This window comes from Notechis scutatus, chromosome 5 (genome assembly GCF_049901735.1).
Source record: "Notechis scutatus isolate UNSWTSFEM ecotype Mainland chromosome 5, rNotScu1.2, whole genome shotgun sequence".
Classification (NCBI taxonomy): domain Eukaryota; kingdom Metazoa; phylum Chordata; class Lepidosauria; order Squamata; family Elapidae; genus Notechis; species Notechis scutatus.
Window position 1 is genome coordinate 78,701,265 of NC_142013.1, and position 25,687 is coordinate 78,726,951.

General features: G+C 38.0%; 2 protein-coding genes across 2 annotated transcripts in view; one reads left to right on the forward strand and one right to left on the reverse strand.

Annotated features, from left to right (window-relative positions):
• Nucleotides 1–25,687, forward strand: part of TUBGCP5 (tubulin gamma complex component 5) — a 379,326-nt gene that overhangs the window by 121,692 nt on the left and 231,947 nt on the right. The gene's annotated exons all lie outside the window — the stretch shown is intronic.
• On the reverse strand, nt 8,554–18,369 carry RGN (regucalcin). Its single transcript, XM_026666857.2, has 6 exons — nt 17,740–18,369; nt 17,274–17,456; nt 14,241–14,456; nt 12,611–12,742; nt 10,695–10,846; nt 8,554–8,856 (listed from the first exon to the last, which is right to left on the reverse strand). The coding sequence occupies exons 1-6, from the start codon at nt 17,900–17,902 to the stop codon at nt 8,806–8,808; spliced, it is 897 nt and encodes a 298-aa protein (XP_026522642.2). The 5' UTR covers nt 17,903–18,369; the 3' UTR covers nt 8,554–8,805.

A 25,687-nucleotide genomic window follows, 5' to 3' on the forward strand; every position in this document is an offset into this window, starting at 1 on the left:
GTATGTATGCATATAGTTCATGGCAGGTCACCTTAGAAACTATAATTGATATGACAGATATGGTGGAAAGATCTATAAATAAATTAGAATTGAGGAAAAATACAGTGGGAAGAGCTTGACCGATGATGTGGCTCTCCATTTTTAATGTGCTATTTCCTCTACCTCAATTTGCTCCCAAAAGTGTAGATTAGATTGGCATCTATTCCAAACTGCTGTTGGTGAACCAACTTCCATCACATTGAACAAATTATATAGTCATACATAATTTCTAGTTTGAATTATTGAGCTATTAGTACGTTTAGCACTTATGAGAAGAATGTAAGTGTACAGCTGCTATTCTTTAGAAAGCCATAAAAGTAGAGAGCAATGCAGTCTGTCACAAAACAAGTATGTACTACATCATCCAGGATCACCTGACTGGAGGACAGACTTTGAGGAAGAACTAGCAAAGACTCAAATTAGCGTTAGCTCCAAGCTGCTGGCATGGAACAAGGGCTGAATCATAAGTACGCCTGAAAAAGAAGGCAAAAACTTCAATGCTCATGATTTTTAATAACAAACTCATGATGAGATGCTGGAGGGAAGAACCTGGCCTCCTTACCCACAAGAATTCAGAGTCGCTATGAGAATCATACTAAAACTGCCTGAAGCTCAATGACTGGCTTCTCAAGATGTGAGTCTTGTCAGCACAGAGCTATTAAGAAACCTCTTCCTTGTCATTCATACCATGGTCAATGAGACTTCCTGACTAGTAACTACATTATGCTATAAAACTGTAGAAGGCCATTGAAGACCTAGAATTGCAGGAAACAAACAAGTGATTTGATAACCCATAATAGTCAAGACCGTAAAGTCATTAACTCATTGGGTGACTTTGGTCAAAGTAGAATTTTAGGGAAGAAAATGTTCCTCTATACATTAGGAGAGTATGCTACAACTCTCAACCTTAGGCCAGTCTTCCCCAAGTATGAGATTAAGAAGATTAGTAGAAAGATATCTGACATAATAGGACTGGAAGAGTTGAAGCATTTAGAAAATATGAATGTAAATGTTATATTAAGGAGAAAAGTTGCATTGATGCATTTTTGCAAAATGAAAAAAAAATTTGTGCCTTAGAGATTGTAGTTTCACTATAAGCCTTGCTTGTTAGCATTTTATGGTCTATAATTCATGGTTTAGCCGATTATGATTTGATAAACCATGATTATACAGATGAACTGTATGAATATCTATTTTGGACATAAATGCTAACAGTAGCAGCAAGAGTAACATGCTCTTCCATACAATAAAATAATAAGATATAAGGTGACCTCAGGTTAATTCCATCAGACTGAGCTATAATTATAAATGCTTTAGCAGAAGTTGGTTATATTATCGAGCAATTTCAAGTATACATCCAAAGAAATGAAGGGAGAAAGCAAAATGCATTCTGAAGTAAGGTTCCCAGTAGCAAAATAATGATTTGAAAAAGTTGCAAACATTAGTTTCACAAGCATCAAAAACAAGACGGAAACAGTTATGAAAATGCCGACTAGCAAAATTATTTAAAGGTTAAAAAATGAGGAAGTGCACGGCTGATTTTCACTTGTGTGTAAATTGATTTAGCAAATTAAAGTAGCTAGATTATTATATAAATTCTCCAATATCACATTTGGAATGCATTCTCTTTGCACAAAATGGTAATGTGATTTGCTGGGTTATGGTTCAGTAGGATGTGAAACTCAACCACTCTAGTTCATTCAGTGAACATAGTTAAATAAATATTGGCCTTGTGCAATATGTGAACCTATTTATATAGAGCCAGAAAAAGAAAATCCTCTTAATGGCATAGCATTCAATGGGAATGTTCCAAATGGTTTATCACTCTCTGTTCCTAGCTTAACAAGGAGAGAATTTAGAATGTGTTGTGCTGTACAAGAGCCACACCTACTTCAGTAAATAGCAAAATGACTGTCACACTTAAATGAGAAGAAAACTGGTAAACTCTTACCTTTTATATTCTTCAAGAGAATATCCTGAGCTTACCTTGTAAAGGGAGCTGCTTGGACCTGGTGCACCACGTTGGAGCCCATGGATAAGTGCAGCCCGTACATTTGGGCAGGATTTTATAGGTTGATTGTGCTAAATGAATCACAAGATATAATTACTTACCTAATAAGTGCAGATTTGATAATAGCCATTCATGTGAATAGCTTGCCCCCAGTCACCTTGGAGTCAGCTTTTTCTTCCCTCAAGGTTGGGATTAGGACTTTTAATCTTAAATATCACAATCTTAAAAATCACAATTATTTTTGTTACCAGTGCACTAATCCAAAACAAAATAGTTTTATGGTTAACAAAGATTTATGTGGGCCATTGATTGAATTTGCATGGAGCAATGAACTGAATTGCTATGATTAGTGTACTTGTTCAGGTGCTGGCCTAGTAACCAGGGGTCTCCAACCATGGCAACTTTAAGACTTGTGGACTTCAACTCCCAAAATTCCTCAGTTGAGCAAAGCTGGCTGAGGAATTCTGGGAGTTGAAGTCTACAAGTCTTAAAGTTGCCAAGGTTGGTGAGCCCTGAACTAGAAGATTGAGTTCTAGTTTTACTTTCGGCATGAAAACTGAATGGGTGAATTTGGGCCTGTCACTCTCATTCAATCCAACTCACTTCGACTCCTTGACTTACAACAATTTGTCTAGTGACCATTGAAAGTTACAACAGCACTGAAAAATGTGACTTAAGACTTACAACTGTTCACGCTTCTTCACAGTTAAACTGTTGTAGCACTCCCATGGTCACATTATCAAAATATAGGTGCTTGACAATCGGCTCAGATTTATGATAGTTGCAGTGTCCCAAGTCATGTGATCACTTTTGCAACTTTCTGACAAGCAAAGTCAATGGGAAAGCCAGATTCACTTAATAACGATGTTACTAATTTAACAACTGCAGTTTACTTAACATCTGTAGCCATAAAATGGGACAAAACTCACTTAAAAACTGTCTTCCTAAGCAACAGAAATTTTGGGCTCAGTTATAGTCATAGGTCAAGGACATGTATTAGGTACACTCACTGCCTTATAAATTAATAAAGGCAGGATAAAAATCTAATAAATAATTATACTGCCATAAAATGCTTGTCCAGATTTTTGCAGCTCTACATTACATATTGTTTCCCATATTGTTGTCTCATTTCTCCTTTTTTCATCTTTCTACTATCTTCTCCTATTGGTTTCTTATGATTTATCAATTGTTGTTTGTAATTTATGATTAATGACTGTAACTATGAGACCAATTTCTTTGTGTTGTGTTACATGCAAAGTTATGGAATTAATTATAAACCATTATTCACCATTTAGAGACAAATAATTTGCTATCCGATAAACAGTTTGGCTTCAGGAAAAAATCGTCCTGTAATTTACAACTTTTGCACTGTAAAAATATTTGGACTACATGTCTTGATCAAGGTAAAACTGTAGATTTACATAGACTTTTATAAGGCTTTTGATACAGTAGTACATGATAAACTGCTGTTGAAACTGAATTTTTATGGCATTTCTGGGTTTTTGCATAAGTGGATTGCTGCCTTCTTGTCTAACAGACTGCAGAAAGTCAAAATAGGGAACTTGCTGTCTAATCCTGCATCAGTTAACAGTGGTGTTCCGCAAGGCAGCATTTTAGAATCCACGCTTTTCCTGCTCTATATCAATGACTTATGTGATCATCTTAAAAGCAATTGTGTCCTTTTTGCCAATGATGTAAAATTATTTAATACTACAGATAAATCTGTTTTGCAAAGTGATCTCCATTATGCGTCTGAATGGTCATCTATTTGGCAACTTCAAATTTCGATTAATAAATGCTCTGTCTTACATATTGGTAAACGTAACCAGAATGTCAAGTATAAGCTAGGTGGCATTGATCTAGCAGATGACCCTCACTTTGTTAAGGACCTAGGTGTGCTCATCTCTGACGATCTATGCTCAAAGTTCATTGTAACAGTATTATTAAAAAAGCACTAAAAGTTGTTAACTTAATTCTACGAAGTTTCTTTTCTGGAAACATTGTATTGCTAACTAGAGCTTATAAAACCTACGTTAGACCAATCTTGGAGTACTGTTAAACTGTTTGGAATCCCTACCATATATCTGATATTAACACAGTCGAGTGGGTTCAGAAGTACTTTACGACAAAACTTTTGCACTCTTCTGTACATAATCGAATTCCCTATGCTACTAGGCTTGAAATTCTTGGTTTGGATAACCTGGAACTGTGGCACTTGCAGTCAGACTTAGGTATTGCATACAAAATTGTATGTAGTAATGTTTTACCTGTAAATGACTTTTTCTGTTATAATTGCAATAATATGCACACAAACAACCATTTGAAACTCACTATAAACCATTCTAAACTTGACTGTAAAAATATGATTTTTGTAATACAGTTGTCAAAGTCTGGAATTCTCTACCTGATTCAATTGTCTCAGCTACAAATTTTCACAGTTTTAGTCATAACTTGACTTCTGTGGACGTCACTTCATATTTAAGAAGTCTGTAAAGGAGCGTGCATAAGTGCACTAATGTGCCCTGTTATTTTATTTTTATATTATTCATTTTTGTTTAACAAATTATAAATAAAAATAAATTTATGATCTATGTGACTTATTACTTGATGTTTATATGTACACTGTGAGCTTATGTATCGGAGACAAATTCTTGGTGTATCCATCCAATCACACTTGGTCGCCAGTAAAGAATTCTATTCAGTTCCATTCCATTCCAGAAATGATATTAGACATTCTAGTTTCAACAAGTGTTAATATAATATTGATTATGATTATCTAAAAATAATTGTACCCAGACAACATACTGTTCGATTGAAATGGAATTTTTATATATTATACTAATAAAACAAACAAAACTTAAAAAACAATTGTTAATGCAATATTATCCTGAAATAATTTCATTGAATGGTTTCATGCAGCTAATTTAACTCCAAGGGATCTATTTTCTGGGCATGTTTGGACCACCAAGAGTTCTAATGCTAATTAAAATAAGGGAGGAGAGAGGGGACACGATCTTGCTTTCAAAAACACAGGAAGAGCAACATGTCCTTCAGACTCTATTGAATTTAATTCCAAATAGGCTTGACCAATGGTGAAACACAATTGCAGCTTCAGTCCAGTTAAAACCGGAAGGTCACACATTGCATAGTGTAACTGTGCTCAATAAACACAAGATTATTAATAAGCCTTATTAATTAGTCTTACTAATTAATATTTATTGACTGGATTAATAATTATAGTAATAAAAATGTGAAAGCAGTATACAACACTGTTCCCTTTCTCCAGCTTGTCTACTTAATTCTTCAAAATAAACATTAAAAACCCCAGAACGACTTCATTTTTAGGGAAGGCTTTTAGAATGATACAAAAAAAAATCAAGAGGTACTTATTATCCAACAGTGAATCTATGCCATAAAAATAGATTAATTGTGCTATAATATGCCAAATTCTAGCTAGAACAAAACTTGGACAACTTTGAAGGTCAGAATAAATTTGGCTAATGCAACCAAAACTTACTGGGGAAGAATGTCCAATTTCTCCGCCCAAAGCCCAGACCCTATTTTGTTGCTATTCTCCTGAAATTTAAAGTCTCCTGAAACTTAGTTTTAAATTCTGCTCTGTTAGTAGAGAGACAAGACAGGTATCATCATTAGGATAGAAAACTATCTTTACTGTTAAAAATTCTAGATTAGTTAAAAGCATAGCTGAAGTAAATAGGAAGTAATACTAGCCTTGTTTAGGAAAAGTCTATATTCTGTAGCTTTTATGGTTTACAATTTTATACTATAGATAGTTCTTGACTTATGATTAATCACTTAATGATCATTTGAAATTACAGCAGGTAATAGTACTTTTTTGCCCATAAAGCACTTTGGGTAGTCATAAAATGTTGTGTTCCCTTCCCCCCACCCCACAATCATATTATTACATTTCCAGTGCTTGGCAACCAGTTTGCCTTTATGATTGTTGTAGCATTTGGAAGAATGGATTTGCACTTACGAGGGTGACATTTGCTTAATGACTGTGGTGATTTGCTTAATGACCACCACAAAAATGTCATCAAATTGGGGACAGTCTCAATTGCAGTCATAAGTCTGTAACTTACCTCAACTTATAACCAGAAATCCAGTCTCAATTTTAGTCATAACTCAAGGACTACCCGCAATATGAAAATGTTCCTTTTAATATATCTAATTATCTAATTACTAGTTATTTACAAACTTTACATATAGATCATGTTAGTTAAAAATGACCCTAGGTGAGCATTCAAAAATCCACAGTTAGCCCAGAATTATATATATGATGTAACCAAAATATTAAAGCATAATGAACAAGCTTTTGAGTGCCTCAGAATTCTTTTCAATCTGAATCTATCTATCTATATATAAAAGCAAAATACCACTCACACATCATCACAAAATCTCCAGAACCGGAAAGTCTACAAACTTGAAATTTGGCACGTATGTTCTTCTTGGCTTCTAGGTGCTCACTAAGAAAGGATTTTTCGAAATGACCATCAGAGCATTAGTATTTTGTATATTATTAACACGCTCTGATGCTAAGGAGTTCTACTCCCTCTCCCCACCTGAAAAGAAATCTGTTCCAAATGCAAAACACAAGAAGAGGAGAGGAGTTTCAGTTTTAGTTTCACAGCACCAAGCAACTTTAGTTCAGAACAGTTGAGCTAAGGCACGCCCAGGAACCTTGCTGTCTCCTTGCTCACACAACAAATACTGCTTCAGTTTCCAAACAGCCCTCAATTCTCACACACTGATGGGACGCTAGCCAGATGAATACTGATGGATGCTGGTAAGCAGAGACATACATTTTTCCCCTTATTTTCCTCCCCAAAAACTAAGCCCTACCACATAGTTTCGTAGCGAAGCAGAATTATACTTTTTGTTAGATAACATTTCAATTGAGCAAAGTTTGATTCCATTTTAAAACCAAATTGTAATCACTTGTTTCTCTTAGATTATTGTTATGTTGCCAATAAGAATTTGAAAGTAAAATTGCACATTGAAGAAAGTTTTGTCATGTTATTGAGCCTAGACCTTAGTAGCATAGATGAATATATTGTTTTAGCTGTTAATAATAATTACATATTGTGTTTGTAAAAGCAAAGGCCATGATTGTAAAGTTATGCATATTAATCAAGATTATTTTTCCAAAAATTATATAGACATACTTAGTTTATGGAAACTTGCTGCTATAGACTGAGTCTAGATACAGCCCTTCAAGAACAGAGCTAAAAAGACAGGTTGATTCCTTGCAAGATTATTACTGTGCAATTGTCCTGCAGTATTTCTTTCATGGAATTTTAGGGGAATCCTCTATTTATAATTGATTTCTCATTGTTTCTTCAACTTTTTCACCCTTTCCTTCAGAAAAATGAAATGGCAGCAAATTATAAGTTTTTAATATGCCATACTGTAATGATTGCGCTTTCACAGCCAGAGAAAGGAGAGATCTGCTGGAATATCTTTTGGGCACCAAAAATCATCTGATTAGTCTTGGATATTGTGAGAAGAATCAGCTTATTAATACCAATAAACAAGTAACATTTAAGAATATTCATAAAGGCACACATTCAACATATCAAAACATAAGACCTAAGTTAATTAATGGAAAATAATAACACAGTAGCCATGAGTAATTTTTTACTCAAGGCAGTGGCTGGTTTGGTAAGCTTAATTATGATTTACTCAATGATTTAAATAATGATTGATTCATAATTATGTGGACAATACATTGAACCATAAACTAACTGTAGGCTAATATGTGGTTCAGTAATTTGTAATTTGTGGTGTGGTATGCAAATACAGACATTAAAAAAACATGTTTGCTAATACTGTAATTCTTGGTCAGACTCTTCAAATTAAGTTTTCTGCAGTGGTATTATAAACCTGAAAGAAAATGGAATACACTAATTTTTTAACGTTGATAATCTCCTTAAATAATTGGTTAATAATAATTAAATTGTTAGAAATTAAAATAACACTTTATTATCAATAATATTTTCATTAAATGATCTGTATGTCTACAAATACTTATAATAGGATGGAGAAGTGTTTTTATTCAGGCACAGGCAAACAGGAATGTCTAACATAGAAGAATATCTGAGTTAGTAATTTTGCATTTTTAGGAGCAATAATAAAGTAAGGTTTTTATATATGCATGCAACATCTGTGTATGTACAAATGGTGGAGCTTGATTGTGTTGCCATAAACACCGTCTCTGTTGTTTTGCTTCTCCCACCCTCCTCTCTGCACTTCAACTCTGCTGTCCTGTTCAACTATGAATAGGAACATTTCAGTTCTGTTATCTAGATCAGGGGTATCCAACCTTGGCAACTTTAAGACCTGTGGACTTCAATTCCCAGAATTCCCCAGCCAAAAGAAAGGAGCAAAGTTGGGAAAACTGGCAGCAGGTATTTCATGTTATAGCTAAATATTCATTAGCTTTTCAATCAGCAAATTGATAAATTCACACATATACAATATCCATATATTTGAAACTTTATTAAAAATATCGATTTAACAGAAAGGAAAAATATTTTTTTAGTTAGCTATAATAAAAAAGCAAATTGGGCACAATTCAAATCTGAATTCATGGCTTGGAAGTTCCTTCCTATACTTGTTGGTCTACCATCCTCTTATAGCTTCTAAAAAAGAGATAGATAAACTGTGCAGTGATGCAACGCTGTCATTTCCTTCCGTCCTTGTTTTGATATTTGCGTCTTCAAGGGTATGCATTAACCTGCATATGAATATGGTGGGATTCCTTTCACCCCAAGGCCAGTAATCTGTTTTTAAAAAATAGGATATGAACATGGTACTTTCAAAATTGTCACATCTTTCCTAATAAACTCAGTTTTTATTTCAAAAGCAAATATTTGCCTGCATATGTTCATTCATTTAATTAGATTTAAAGAGTTTCTGGCTCCCAGATGATATTGTATGGCTTACATCCAAGGACAGGAGACAAAAAAATAGTAAAAAGAAAAGAAAACAAAAAATAATACGCAAAACACCTCAAAACTCAAAACAAAATAACCATCAACCATTCTAATCCAGGGATGTCAACCTCGCATCATCACCGCGGCGTCACATGATGTATCAGGACTTTTTTACTCTTCGCTAAACCAGGCGTGGGTTTGACAGCCCTGTTCTAATACTAAACCCGAAAGCAAAATTAAAAAGGTATTTAAAGATATAACATTGAATCTGAAATGCTCAGTTGGATTCTTCACAACACCCAAGCTGCTTCTTTTGTATGTACATTTAAAAAAATCATATTGAAACTTGACTTTTGTTAAAGTATGTTTTTTTAAATGAATGCTGTTTAAAAAAAGATCTTAGTGAAAATTTAGCTTTTAAATCAGTCAGTTAAAACAAAGATCAAGGGAAGAGATTATTTGTAAACCAGGGTTGAACAGATTGAGTTAGAAAGGACCTTGTAGGTCTTCTAGTCCATCGGTTGCCAACCAGTGGGCAACGAGAAAATTTTGGTGGGCCGCAGAGAAATCTCACCCCCAGAGCACCCCCCCCCAAAGCAATTAATCCAAGCTGGGCAGAAACACAAGACCGCCACCGACATTGCCCGTGGGAACCCTCCCCGCCCATTCACTCCTTACCCAGCAAACTTGCCTACTAAATTGCTATTTTTCCTTTTTCCGACCAGGAGATTTAGATTAGCTAGGAAGCAGGAAATGGTTGGATTTCTTGCTTTCTAGCTAGTCTTTAGATCTTCGGCTCTGCTTTTAAGCACAGCCGAACCTCCCTTAGGACTGAAGGTTCTATTATTCAGTGCAGACTCACAGCAAGCAAATTAGAGACTGAGCTAGCCGATGGCAGATAGATAGATCTCTAAATGAATCTGTGATTCTGTGAGCAATTCAATCTGCCTACCTGCTTTGCCTGATTTTGGGTAAAAGTTGCTTTTTTAAAATAAGAAATTCAATAGTTATATAAATATTTATAATATTTACATACAAGCAATGCCCAGCCAGTCACATGACCACCAAGCCACACCCACAAATTAGGTCATGCCCACAGAACCGGTTACTGGTCCCTGGGATTTAAAATTATGAGTTTGGTGGTCCCTGAGGTCCAAATGGTTGGCGACCCCTGTTCTAGTCCCACCCCATGCCCAAGCAGGAGACCCTACACCATTTCTGATAAATGGCAGTCCAGTCTCTTCTTGAAAGCTTCCAGTGATGAAGCTCCCGCAGCTTCTGAAGGCAAGCTGTTCTATCAGTTGATTGTTCTCACTGTCAGAAAAATTCTCCTTATTTCTAAGTCCTTGACTCTGAGCTTGGTTGTTTTCTTGTAGACATTTCAGTACCCAACTAGTATCATTATCAGTGCTCTGCCTTCTCCATCAGTGTACTGATGATACCTAGTTGCGTGATGAAATGTCTGCAAGAAAACAGCCAAACTCCGAGAATACCAAGAACCTCACATTAAATCAAAAACACTGATTTTGATTAGCGAGGGGTGGTAGTAAAAATTATTAGAATAGTTGCCATCTTGACTTTATTGACCCCCAGATGCCCCTCAGTTAAATTAACCAAATGCTGCTCCCTGCAACCACTGTATCATGCATATCATGATTTCAAATGCACCGCAGCTCTCTGATTACCTTGAAAACACCACCAGCCTGGGGTTGTCGTATGAGAGACTCCTCCAGTCCAGCAGTCGCTGAAGTGACATACAGTTCTGAATAATCATATCCACCAAAAGAACAAGAAGTTGTATTGTCTACAGGCAGCTTCACTGTCTGAATTCTTTTTCCTGTTAAAATAAATCAGGTTGTTTCCTTAACAAAGGCCAGCAGGCCAGCGGAGTGGAACCAATACATTTCCCTCCTTAAATTTGGAAAAAAGTAAACACCCATTCACCAAAAATGAGGGAGTGAGGGCTGCAAATGGTGTGCTAGAATCTACGTGCAAATCTGCAGGTTGCACACTCCATCCTAAAGAAATAAAAGGTAGGACCTAAAGCTGGAAAAAAGAGCTTCACAGTCTTTGCAATTTTTCCAAGGCAAAATACGGATTGGATGCACTGTGCACGAATGTGATCCATTTGTGAGAAACGGGCCTTTTGAACCAGTTGTCTGATTGTCCTTTCACTATGTAAGGTAGGAATATTGTATGCTGAATGCCGGACGATGGAATGGGATAACTCACCACAGCCAACTCAGCATGGCCAACTCGTCAGGGGACAACTCACCAAGGGACAATTTAACAATTGTATATAATTATTTAAAAATAAATAAAAAAATATTTTAATTTTTGTCATTCACATTTTATTCTGTCTCTTCTTTTGCATCCTTCCTTTAATGATTCTATTCTACCATTTCTTTGATATTAGCATACCTCTTGTCCCACAGTGAGTTGGCCATGGCTAGTTGTCCACAGTGAGTTGGCCATGGTGAGTTAGCCACAGCAAGTTCTTTACCTATTTGGCAAAGTCTACAGAATCTCACTGAGCACAGAGAGGACTTTCAAGTTTTTGATCCTTTTACCTGGAGATGTCAGGGATTGAACCCAGGGCTTTTTGCACCTAAATCTACCTTTTGGATAACATGCAGGAAGCTCCAACCAGTGGGCTGGGGACCACTGGTGGTCCAGGAGAAAATTTTGGTGGTCCACAGAGAAATGTCACTCCCAAAGCACCCCCAAAAGCAATTATTCCAGGCTGAATGGGAACACAAGGCTGCGCCACCCACATGGCCCATGGGAACACAAAGCTTGCATCGCTTGCATTGTGAACACCACGAGGTGGGGAGGGGGAAAAGAGCGGAGGGGGAACTTGCCCCACATGCCCCACACACCTCGTTCAGCCACTGGGTTGCTTCTTTCTGCTTCTTTCTTCTGCTTTTGACTGCACACAAGGAAAGCAGCAAAAGTTTCTTTCTCTCCCCCAAACCCCACCAGAAATGGCATCCTGCTCTAAGAGGCTGCACCAGCAAAGACTCATTTCTGGTGGAATTTGGGGCAGAGAAAGAAAGACTTCTGCTGCTTCTGCTGCTTTCCTTGCATGAAGCCAAAAGTCTCTCCCTCTCTCTCTCTCTCCCCTGAGAACAGAGCTGGAGACAGTATCCTGGGATCCCAAATGAAGAATGATCGATTGGTAGGAAAACGGGGTGGGGAATTTTCCTCCAGACTTTTTTGGGATTTTCCCAGGGTCTCTGGTCCATGGGATTTAAAATTATGAGTTTGGTGGTCCCTGAGGTCCAAAAGGTTGGCGACCTCTGCTATAGATCATGGCATTTGTGGGATGACATTATCATCGAGGTTTCACCAATCACCGAAGATTTTCCATTTATATTAGTTAATTTACATTAACTAAAGCATGAGCTGCTTTGCATTCCAGATAAGGCCTTTTTATGCATTATAATGTATAAATATCTCTACATGAGCAAAGGAATATTCTGGAACTAATAAAACACAAATGTTGTGTTTGCTCCAGACCCCTTACACCAACCAGCTTGATCTCAGGAAAGAGATGTGGACTATCAGTGGATTCCCCAGCCCACTCCCCACAATTGCTAACCTGTTTCAGGATCTATACGGATTACCCGTCCTCCAGCATAACAGGCCACCCAAAGCTTCCCCTCTGTATCGATACACATCCCATCAGGAATGGAATCTTCCTTTTCCAATTTGTACATGCTCCTGCGGTTGCCTGAAGAAAAGACATTGAAAGACATTACAAGCTAAGCCACATTTTTCCCAAGTAATATTTTTACAAGAAGAAATGCAAAGGAAAACATCATCAACTTATTTATCTTGGAAGGAGTCCTTGGGTTCATTCTAAACTGTAAATAGGAGTCTTGGAGAACCAGGGTTTTATTTGTAATGTAATATTGTAGCAAAAGGATGGCCAGAAGTCAACTTCTCTGAATTACTGACACTATCTTCCAGCATGTATGTTTATATTATGGGTAAGATTAACTGTACTGCATAAATGGAAAAACAAATATGGACGAGAAATTTGTTTTGGGGTATCAAGTTCAATTTAGCATGGATATGCTGTATCTATGACAGTGGATCTATTGATCTGTGCAGGGCTATGTTCCTGAAATGGCCTAGCTGAATGTTTTCTCCTTGTAGCTATGCTATTTATTTGTTTATTTAATTCTGATGCCACCCATCTCCCCTATTAAGTGACCCTGGGTGGCTTACAGCCATGATACCTGGCTCACCCAGGAGCATCCCAACCCATCCCCCTAAAAGAGGACGGGGTTTTTTTTTCATTGTTCGATTCCCCCCCCAGAATAATTTATTCCTTTTTTTTTTGATTAACTGTAGTTTTTACCTTTATACTACAGAATAAAACAATGTTATTATGGTAAGCAATCACAAGATGGCAAAGGGAGACTTTGGGTCTGCTTAGCAGTAGCTAAAAAGGGAGAAGAGATAGAGCATACATGGCACTGTTGGCTGTAAAAGGGAAGAAAATAGAGCAGTGATATTAGTGCCTACTGTTTTCTTTATTAAAGAGTGCACGTTTTGTATGGGCTGCACCACGCATCTTAAAGAGGCCTATCACAAAATGCATACCTCCTAAAAATATTAAAACCCTGGATCTTTGGGAAGGCTCAGAATAGCTGCTTCAAAAGCTTCTCCAACTCTGTGCATGTACATACCTGCAATGATGACACTCTAGCGTGGCTATCGGTGAAGTGAAGCCATTGCATGCATGAACAACCAGATGACCACAGCTGGGGAAACCTTTACACCTCACACTTCTGGAGTTAAGGAGTTGCAAGCAGATGTGTGCTATGTTGTGCTTTATGTTAATGTTGTGTTTTGTGTGGTGTGGTGTGGTGTGGTGTGGTAATACACATAGATTATATCTCATCCCCTATCCTTGTGATAGGGAAAACTATGTTGCTGAAACTACAGTCATTTCTAATATGCCCAATAAAAGTTAAAGTTGTGCTTTTAAACAGTTGTAAGAGATGTAAACATGTAAAATCAATTGGATGTTTACATAAAATGAAGTGACTCCAAGCATTCTATTACAATAGAATGTGTGTGCCACTCATAGTCTTCCAGTTTCTAGCCTGGTCCCTAAACCACTACACCAAGCGTGGGAGAGAGAGAAAAAGCAACATTTTTAAAATGGTGTTCAAAAAACAATTTTTTTATGCATTTCAAAACATGGAAAGTAGGCATACACAGCTTCCCGGTTTGCAGGTCATAATCAAAGGCATCAACGCGATAGGAAAGGCTGTCGATGTAGAAGAAGGTTCTGTGATCCAGAGACCAATCCAAACCATTGGAGATGTCCACCTGGTCAAAATGTTTCACCACCGAATGGTTGGGAAAGAGAGTGTAGAGCGAGCCCTGGTGTTGCTCAACCACCGCAGGAAGAATCTCCTGAGACATTGTACCTGTGAGAACCAGAGAATTAGCAGGGAAAGATAACAGAGCACAGCAGGAGGAGAAAAGATGCTAGTTGGATGTCACCTTTCCTAAGACAGAATGGAAAAGTAAGGGGAGTGGACAAATCACATCTTTTCATGCCCACAAAATGCTGAGGTGCTCATTCAAGGTTCATGGATGCTGCTTGGTAGCTAACAGATAACAGATAATCAGAGTTGGAAGGGACTTTGTAGGTCATCTAGTCCAACCCCCACACCCAAACGGGAGACTCTACACCATTTCTGACAAATGGCAGTCCAATCTCTTCTTGAAAGTCTGAAGTGATGAAGCTCCCACAACTTCTGAGGGCAAGCTGTTCCATTGGTTGATTGTTCTCACTGTCAGAAAGTTTCTCCTTATTTCCAGGTTAAATCTCTCCTTGTTCAGTTTCCATCCATTATTCAAGAGCTACATCTCTTCCTCCACAACTTCCTTACCTACATCTTTAAAAGCAGAAGCAAGGCAATTGACCCTAAACAAATGCCAAAAGCCTTTCAGCTGTTAGGATGATTATATAGGATGATGTTTTGTTCTGTGTGGACCTAAACTGCAGAATTTCAAAACCAGAAAGGAGGGAGAGCACAGCCTCTTTCTTTGACCTTTCTTAGAACTTCCTCTCCTGAAATTTTGGCAGATGTTCTAGCTCAGGGGTCTCCAACCTTAGCAACTTTAAGACTTGTGGACTTCAATTCCCAGAATTTCTCAGCCAGCTTTGCTGGCTGAGAAATTCTGGAAATTGAAGTCCACAAATCTTAAAGTTGCCAAGGTTGGAGACCCCTGTTAATCTAGCTGACTAAAAGAGAAGATAGATAAAATGCTTCAGCTTCGCCTCATGATTAATTGGGACCAATCAGCTTCTTTTCTTCTCAGTGGCCTGTCCATAATACAAATACAAGTATTCTTTGACTTACAGCATTTCATTTAGTGACCATTTGACATTACAATGGCACAGGGGAAAAAATGACACATGACCATTTGTCACACTTATAGCCATTGCAAGATCCCCATGGTCATGTGATCAAAGGGCAGATGCTTGGCAACTGACCCATATTTATGATGGCTGCAGAGTCCCAGGTTCATGCTTTTACGACTGTCTGACAAGCAAAATCAATGGGGAAGTCAGATTCCCTGGATAACCAGGTTACTAACTTAACGACAGTAGTGATTCACTTAGTAACTGTGGCAAGAAATGTCGTAAAATGGAGCACAATTCATTTAACCATTTCATTTAGCAACAGAAATTTTGGGCACTGTTTTGATCATAAGTTGAGGGCTACCTGTATGCATAAATATGAAAACTGAGCCTGTCTTTTAATCTTTCTATGTATAAAATGCAATTGTTAGGCAAGGAATGGTGCTATTAAACTCTAATCATAATCAAATTGGAAGACATATTTTAAACTCAACAAATAATTCCCTCAACACTGTTCAACTATTTATAAATTCTGCACTACTATTACTGTTAATCTTCTCATCACTCCTTATCACCCCTCCCCTCCCACTTATGACTGTATGACTGTAACTTTGTTGCTTGTATCCTTATGATATTTTTTGACTGTTTCCTAGTATGATTTGATTGTTTATTGTACCCTATGACTATCATTAAGTGTTGTACCTGATGATTCTTGACTCTTGATAAATGTATCTTTTCTTTTATGCACACTGAGAACATTTGCACCAAGACAAATTCCTTGTGTGTCCAATCACACTTGGCCAATAAAGAATTCTATCTATCTGTCTGTCTGTCTGTCTGTCTGTCTGTCTATCTATCTATCTATCTATCTATCTATCTATCTATCTATCTATCTATCATAAATATGAAAACTGAGTCTGTCTTTTAATCTTCCTATGTATAAAGTTCAATTTTTAGGCAAGGAATGGTGCTATTAAACTCTAATCATAATCAAATTGGAAGACATATTTTAAACTCCACAAAGCCAGAGGAGTCTTGTAGCACTTTTTCAGACTGTGACACATTTTATTAAAAGAACTAAGCTCTCATGAATGGTAGTTCATTTAATCATAGATAGGGATTGGATAAACTACAGTATTTAAACCAGGATGAGGTGAGGAGAATGGAAGATAAGTTTGTTTTGCAGAAGTAGATTACCTGTGAAACAAATTACAAGTACCTTGTAAATTAACAATTTAATGCCTTAATATTGTTTGCTGAAATTTTCTATGGTGATAGAAATAGTCCCTGAGTAGACTTGAGTAAAAAAAAGTACAGGAAAGATTTTAAAATTAAAACGATTTCAAATTCAAGCTATCCCCATTGAAAATGTTTTTATGGAGAAAAGAAAAATGTACCAGCACCTGGAACTGGGTAGGCAGATAGGATCATATGCACACAGCACAGCAAGTAACTATAATAGCGGCAGAGTTGATACAACTCCTGGTCATTAGAGTAATGGTCAATGAAATTTGCAGCAAACCACAGTGACACCAAAAGGATGTCCCAGAATGACATTATCCTAAAAGGCTACTATTATATGACTTATAGTCTGATGCAAATACATAAGCCACAAGATTTGACTTAGACATTGCCAAAAATTCTTCATCATTTGTCCATTCCATCCATCAAATAACCTGTGTGATTAATGATATGGAAGTGTAAATGTAGGACCTCATTTTCTCCTCAGCAAGTCAGCCTTCCCTATGGAAGGAGTAGCAGAGAGCAAGGTTCTACTGCAGGGAACTAGAAACTACCATCTTACAAAGGATACAATTTCTTGAGGGGAAAAAAAATGAATATTTTTTAATGGATTGAATTAAAACCTAGTTACCTGCAATTAGTCTTCCTGCAGGATCCACTTTCCCATCATTGAATCGGTTGTTGGGTTTATCCTTCTCCACATCAGTAATTGTGGTAATGGATTTCTTTTTCCAGTCGAGAGCTGCAAACTGGGTTCCCTTTGTAATAATGTAGCCTCCAGATTTACGAAGTGATACAGTGCTCACTGGGACATCTGGAAACAACATTAAGGAGATTAGGAGGGATTAAGGAGAGAAAAAATGGCAGTAGCAAAAAAATAATAACTGTATACCTAACCATTTTGATAACTTTCCTTTGAAAGTTATAATGTAGTGTTTCACAATAGCCAGCCTGATCCTCCATCCACGATACCATGATGGTTTTTAGTGGTATTCAACTATTAACATGCTTCTTTCTATCACTTAACCTTTAGAACATTAAATATTCAAGAACAAAGGCAAACATTTGGCTTATTAAAATGAAACTGTTTTACTTACCCACAGAAATACTTTGCACTTCTTTAGTAAGAGAATTCCACCGATGGACCTTTTGGCCAGTTATATCTACAAACAGAAGGGATTTTTCCTTTTCCTCCCATACAGGCGACTCTCCAATCTTGCAGTTCACTGGCACAACGCATTCAACTTTGACAGACGACATTGCGTCTTGTTTTCCAAAAGCAATTCAGGAATAAACGCAAATGTTACTTTAAATTGGCCAAAACTGGATATCTTTATAGACTTCAATAGCAGCTAAATATAGACCAAAAAGACCTTTGGTTGTTCAGCTGAACAGAATTTCAATCATTAATCTGATGATTTAAAGTACAATTCCAAAACTTTACTCAATCAGTTGCCTCTGCTTTTCCCTGGCTTCCAAAATCTCCCCAAACTGGTATTGCTAATCTTTAATGGCAACTATTATCTTCACAGTTAAACATTGCCAAATTCCTGCTGAATACGGTTTGTGTATGTGTGTGTGTGTGTGTGTGTGCGCGCGCCTGCAAATACTAACAAGTAGGTCAAACTTCAAAAGATCTTCAGTCAGCATTCTTTTTAAAATGCTTCCCTGCTAAGGAGAAAAGAGAAAAAAAGAAAGTATTGCCTATTGCTATGATGTTAGTTCAGAGGAAATGTTCTGTGCAAATGCATGAAAACTAACTTAAGAGGCAGCAGACATTGCACTTTAAAAAATGGGCACATCTGCTGACATTTAACATTACTAGGCTATATCATTTCATTAAGCTCAACATGCTTTCTCAATAACACTTTGGCATAGAAACATTACGGGTAAAAACTTTACTGTGTCAAATGTATGTGGAAAAAGCTATATTGGCAAAAAAAAACACTGAGCCAGAAGGATTTTGCAGAGATCAAGATTCAAAAGGCAAAATATTATTCTGAGTACATCAAAGTACACATGTAGCGTCTTATAGTCTTACACCTAAATCAGTGTTTCTCAACCTTGGGAACTTTGGGAACAGCCAGCATGGGGAATTCTGGGAGTTGAAGTCTGCACCCTTAAAGTTCCCAAGGCTGAGAAACATTGACCTAAACCAAATGTGTCTTTTACTGGGATTATATAAGCATCCTTGGGAGCCAGCCAAGGATGCTATGGGAAAGTGCAGCTGTTCAATATATGCCCTTTGTTTTGGCCCTATGTACAGACCTACAGTATTAGTGAATTAATTTATTTATTTTTATTTATTTTATTTATTTGATTTGCCAATTGCTTACAAGATAAGTATAAGTGTATACATAGTTGTGAATACATGAAATGGGTACATATAAGAAAAATAAAAGAAGAATAAGAGAAACAATAGGACAGGGACGTTGGTGTGCTTATGCACGCCCCCTATAGACCTCTTAGGAAAGGGGTGAGGTCAATAGTAGACAGTCTAAGGTTAAAGTTTTTGGGGTTTGGGGAAGAAACTACAGAGTCGGGTAGAGTATTCCAGACATTGACCACTCTATTGCTGAAGTCGTATTTCCTGCAATCAAGTTTGGTGCGGTTAACATTGAGTTTGTATCTATTGTGTGCTCTTGTGTTGTTATGGTTGAAGCTGAAGTATTCATTGACAGGTAGGACATTGCAATGTATGATTTTATATACCATGCTTAAATTAATTGTTTAGTGTGTCCTTAAGTCCTGATCTATGGCTTGTGTTATGGTTCCAACAGTCATGCAATCACAGAATATAGGACTCAATAAGATATGACTAACTAGATGTAATGCAAATATGAACATACACTCTGGTGTAGTAATTAAGGCATCAAGCTAAAAACCAGGAGACTCTGAATCTAGAACTATACTGGGCACAAAGCCAGCAGGTTGACCTTGGGCCAGTCACTTTCTCTCAGTATTAATTTGTTTATTTGTTTGTCAAACATGTACAAGATAACAAGTATAGGTATCAACTTAAACAAGAACAAAGGAAGTAAATACAGATAAAGGGGGACAGTAAGAAAGCAGGCACGCTTATACACACACACCCTTTAAGGACCTCTTAGGAATGGGGTGAGGTCCACCATAGAGAGTTTGAGGTTGAAGCTGTGAGGGGTTGAGGCTGTATTAGGAAGGAGCCAACCACAAACCACCCCTAAAAATAAAACTGCAGGAGTCCTGACAGAGTCTAAGAATCAGGAAGAAAAATATATAGAGATAGGAAATCCCAACGAAGTACACATGCACAGGGTTGGTATTGTTTTAATGTATTTGGTATAACCTGCTTGAGAATTCTGCCGGACAGGGAAACTTAGAATATCTGAGCGCTTCAATAAAAACCAGGATTGTTTTCCATGGCTACTAAAAATTAGATACATCGGTTCGAGCTACCATCTTGCACTGAAATCCGAACGCTCAGTAGTAGCAAAGAGGTATTTAAAACACGGGACTTTTCTTGAACGTGGAGCCCAAACATTGCAAACAAATATGAACACTGGACTAAATCTACCCTTTAGGCCCTGCGGGGAATTAGGTAGTGTTCTAAATTCAATTATTTCTCTGCACCGCGTTGATGCTGGTCAACTGCACAGGCAGAGAGAGAGAGAGAAAGAGAGAGAGAGAGAAAATATCTTCACGCTGCAAAAAGAGCACTTCTCCGAAGGGCTACAGGTGTGTGCGTGCGGGGGCAGAAAGAAAGAGAAAGCAAAATGCTGCCTTAACACAGAATAACAGAGTTGGAAGGGACCTTGGAGGTCATCTAGTCCAACCCTCTGCTCGAGCAGCCTTTATTAAACTGAAGCTTTCGTTCCCCGCGAGTGGGAAGCCCCATGAATCCCTGTTTCTCTCTTCACTAGCGACAAAGACATGCGGAGTACGAAGATCTTCCCTGCTCAGTTTCGGGGAGAAAGCGAACTGGAAATAACACTGAGGACGGGACGCTGATCCTTACCACCCAGAGGTCTCCAATCTTGGCAACTTTAAGACTTGTGGACTTCAACTCCCAGAATTCTCCAGCCAGCAGCTGCGTTGGAGAATTCTGGGCGTTGAAGTCCACAAGTAAGTTGGCAAGTTTGGAAAGCCCTGCGAGCATCACCCTCCAGGCTGAATCTGTCTGTGAAAAGAAAGCCTTGAAGCCCCTTCCTTCTCGGGATCCCGGAAAGTAAGGTAATCGTGCTCTTTCCCCGGCCGACGTCACAGATGGCCTAGCCGTAGGAGGAAGCGCAGGGAGGGGGCGCCGCCTTCGTGCCGCGCTGGCCGAGCCTCCCGTGACCCACCCGTGACTCACCCGCGACTGGGAGGGCTGCAGCGGTGATGAAGCTCCGGGTCGAGGACAGCGACTGGGAAAGGCCCTGACCGCTGGCTCTCCTTCTCTGTGAGCGTCGTTGAGTTATTCTTGTTACAACTACTCCGCCCGGGAGCAGGAAGTATCGATTTTCTTAACGCCGCGATTTCAACTTTGGAAGTTAGGCATTCTTACGCCGAGGAAGAAGCGGCTCTGCTTAAAGTGCCTCAAACTGTGATCTCGCCCGCCGTTTGCAATCTCTGCCCCTGCCCCTCTTTTCACGAGAGGCAAATACACGCGGAGTGCGAAGGTCGTCCCTGCTCAATTTTGGGGAGAAAGCGAATGTGAAGCAACATTGAAGATGGGACGCTGATCCTATCACCCATCCATCTCCAAGCTACTTATAACTAATAGGCTAGTACACGATTAAAAATACCGGTTTGGCAACACAATTTATTTCCCCCTTCTTAATTGTGTTCCTTAATTATACTTAATTAGTTTTCCCCACCTTTTTAATTACATTACACTATATAATATAATTATATATTATATTTGAGCAGGGAAGGATCGAAAAACCCCAAAAGCAGGAGCAAGTTTAAGCTGAAGGACTGTAAACTCTTTTGACATTTCGAGCAAAATCTTGCTTCATCAACTTGTAGTTTGAAATGCATAAATATGTCCTTAGGACGCTTGGCTGTGGTTGGTAAAACCTAGGCTAGTAAACAAGGCAACTGCTTATCTTTTATTTGGTAACCGTCCTGCAATTTTTTAAAAGCAGCTTTGCAATAATTGTAATGCTGAGCAGATTAAATTGAGATTGTATGACTGGATTCACATATTTAAGTAATTTTGCTTGCTTAAATTACATTTGTGTATTGACCAAGTTCAAATAATGCACTGAAACCAAATATATCCCTTAATTCCAGCTATTTACTTTCATTGTCTGACCAGATTGGTCTCTTATGCTAAGTAAGATGCCTTTAATTACGATTCAATACACACCTCATCTGTTGGGTTTGCATAATAAAACTATAAACCATGATTTAAAATTATACTGTTTAAACCAATTACATTACAGTTTAGGAAAATGTGTAAACCAGATCACTTAGCTGATTTCTAGACCAAGAGGAAAACTGACAGTAAATTAGACAAAATATTTTTTCTTTCTTTCTTGGAGGAAGCATCGTATGGATAGGCCAAACCTGCTTAACCTGATGAAGATGAAGAACAAAATAAGGAGTAACTTCCCTTAACCATTAAGCTATATCCTTGAGTTAAGCATTGGGAATTAATGTGGCATTCCTTGGACAGAGCAAGTGATCAGAAAGAGAGTGGTCTGATCTAACAAAAAGACCAGATTTTTATCAAGTGGCGCATTCTAGTAATTTAATACTGTATTACACAACTGTTACACACAGACACGTATACTATATGTGTAACTGAGTTAGCTAAAATAAAACTTCTAATTTAATGTAGAAAGCCATCAGAAAAACAGAACAAATTACAAATATGTTGCTTTTGTTTCCATTAACAGACTATTTATTATTTATTTATATTTCATATTTCTAAATGACCCATCACCCTCAAGGAAGGTAAAATTAACATTAGAAATTAATGTGCTATTATGCTACTCCACCCAGTAGTCAGGTTTGGAATCTTACCTGGCACTTTGCTTATTATCCATGCCTGGAATGCCTGACATTTTGGATTTGTGAAACTGGAATTTGAGACTAAGGCATTTTACGTGGAAGAGTATGGGATGGTTATGTGCATGGTCCTAGGATTAGCATGATTTGAAAATTAGCAGGATTTTCACTGCACATTAAAACTATTTGGGTTATCTGTAGCTTGGAATGGATTTAATGTAACATGAGGCTGGGACATCTGTAAGTTCTTCTGTAACAGGAAAGCAGGTAGCAAACTAGTTGATAGTAGCTGCTAAGAGGTTTGAACATTAATCTTTCTTGATACAGGATGAATGTGCAGATTTTCCATCCCTGTGATATTTTACAAATCATTATCTGTTTTACGGTCTGCTAAGTCTACTACTGGCTTTAAACTTTCCATTTCCAGTAACTTTTGCCAAATGGCCAATGATAAAATATTCTGAGGGTTGTAATACAGCAGTATATGTAGAGGCATATTTATTTATTTTATTTTTTTATTTATTTTATTTGATTTGCCAATTGTTTACAAGATAATAAGTATAAGTGTATACATAGTTGTGAATACATGAAATAGGTACATATAAGAAAATAAAAGAATAAGAGAAACAATAGGACAGGGACGGTAGGCACGTTGGTGCGCTTATGCACGCCCCCTACAGACCTCTTAGGAAAGGGGTGATGTCAATAGTAGACAGTCTAAGGTTAAAGTTTTTGGGGTTTGGGGAAGAAACATATGTTTTTATCTCTGCAGGATACAACCCTTCCAAGGTTAGAATTTGAGAACAATGATTGTACTGTACAGACTTCCAGAAAATTAGTCAGAAATCATTCAAGAATGCAAAACTCATTATATTGTTAAACTAAAAACCAGAAATCAGCATTGCTTGTGTTGCTTGTTTTTTAAAAAAACAACCCTCACCTCCAATAGCTGCTTCATGCGCCATTGAGCTGTTTTCCAATTTCTTTATTCTAATACTATGTATTTTTTCCCCTTAGCATGAAAATTCCTTGGACAGAGCAAGTGATCAGAAAGAGAGTGGTCTGATCTAACAAAAAGACCAGATTTTTATCAAGTGGCGCATTCTAGTAATTTAATACTGTATTACACAACTGTTACACACAGACACGTATACTATATGTGTAACTGAGTTAGCTAAAATAAAACTTCTAATTTAATGTAGAAAGCCATCAGAAAAACAGAACAAATTACAAATATGTTGCTTTTGTTTCCATTAACAGACTATTTATTATTTATTTATATTTCATATTTCTAAATGACCCATCACCCTCAAGGAAGGTAAAAATTAACATTAGAAATTAAAAATTAAATTAGGGTTAAAAAGATCAAAATTAAAAAGAATAATGACAAACATAAAAAAGGAGGGCGGAATACTAAAATGGCCATATGGTGTTAAGATTATTACAGGAAGGGGGATTCTTACGGACTAGCCAGCCCCATGGTTGCACAGTCCTTTGTATTCCCCACTGGGCCTTTTCACACCAAGGGCGGTGGCAAAGTCTCTCTTCTTATTCCCCACCAGTCAAAATTATTTGACTGACAGCTCTGTAGCATACCTTCCATGCCTAATCAGCCAGAAGGGCTGATGAGATTTGGCAAAGCTAGTTTTGTAGATAGCTTTATAGGTGATGGCCAACCTGTTGAATTAGACTTGGAAACAAACTGGTACCCAGTGCAGTTCACGGAACAAGAGTGTTATATCTGCCCTAATTTGGACACCCAGTTTGACTCATGCAGCCACATTCTGAATCAGCTGAAGCTTCCGGATACTTTTAAGGGGGAGCCTCATGTAGAAAGTGTTGTAATAGTCCAATCAGGAGATGACCAGCGCATAAATGACCAGATATAGACTCCCAGTCCAGGCAAGGATGTTATTTGGGCACACACGGAATAGGGCAAAGGGCATCCTGGCCACCACTTGTTCTTTGAGCAGGAGACATGAATCCAAGAGGAACCCCAAGTTACATACCTGGGTCTTTCTAGAGCAGTGCAACCCCATTCAAGACCAAAGATAATAAACTCCTGGATATAGAGGGCCCCATTCACAGCCACTGTGTCTTATCAGGGTTCGCTGAAGTCTGTTGTTCCTCATCCAAACCCCTATAGCAGTGATGGCTAACCTTTTAGTTGTTGCGTGCTAAAAGTGGATGCATGTGCTTGCACCCATAATGCATAGCACACACAACCCCCCCCGTGCTCCCCCATGCATGCAGAACCCCGCGGTGCTCCCCTTGCCCCCTGTGCATGCACACACACCTGCATACACTCTGCCCCCCACTCATACCCTTAAATCAGCTGGCTGGCAGGAGGCATGCGCGCATGCACAGTGGAACTGAGGGCGACAGCTCGTATGCCCGCAGATGGCTCTGCATGCCACTTCCGGTATGCGTGCCATAGGTTTGCCATCACGGCCCTATAGTCTTCACACATTTCAACATTTACTTCACCCGGGACAGAGATATATAGATGTGCGTCATCAACCTATTGGTGATATGACATATTACATGCACTGTGCCTAGTTTTTTAAAAATAAAACTGCATCTCTATAGGAGTGCCTCAAAAAATGATTGTAGTATAAGTGCCCACTTCTGCTGCATTTTTCTCCTTTCCCCCAGTTCATTTTGCAGGACACAATATTTAACTGACACATATTTCCTAATAAAAAGTGATGAGGAATCTATTTCACTGTCTGCTCTTCTCAAATCCCTGTTAATGTTTACCACCTGGGTAAAACTGTCTGATGCAACTGCTAGTCAGCCTTGCAAGAAAGGAAACCTGCATATTAGCACTGCTGTTTTCCAACCGACAGACATCAGTTAAGCCTTAAGGTACAAAGTAGAAAAAGCAAACATTTCTTCCACCATCTTCCATGTATCAAGGTTAGTCTAGATCATATTTCCCAAATTAATGGTTCCAGACTAGTAGCTCCAATTATTTGTAACCAGCTTATTTGTTGGTTATTACAGTACTGTATTTGTGTAGTACTGCATTAAAACTGTTGCTTTCTCTTGTGCGTACTAATAACTACAAAA

What these genes read in the sequence shown, in the direction of transcription:
- RGN (XM_026666857.2), bottom strand. Translation starts at nt 17,902, where the DNA reads ATGTCGTCTGTCAAAGTTGAATGCGTTGTGCCAGTGAACTGCAAGATT. An exon ending in AGTGCAAAGTATTTCTGTGG is followed by an intron (nt 17,457 to 17,739) that starts GTAAGTAAAACA and finishes TGTTGTTTCCAG; the next exon opens with ATGTCCCAGTGAGCACTGTA. An exon ending in CCTGCAAACCGGGAAGCTGT is followed by an intron (nt 12,743 to 14,240) that starts GTATGCCTACTT and finishes TCTTTTCTTCAG; the next exon opens with GCAACCGCAGGAGCATGTAC.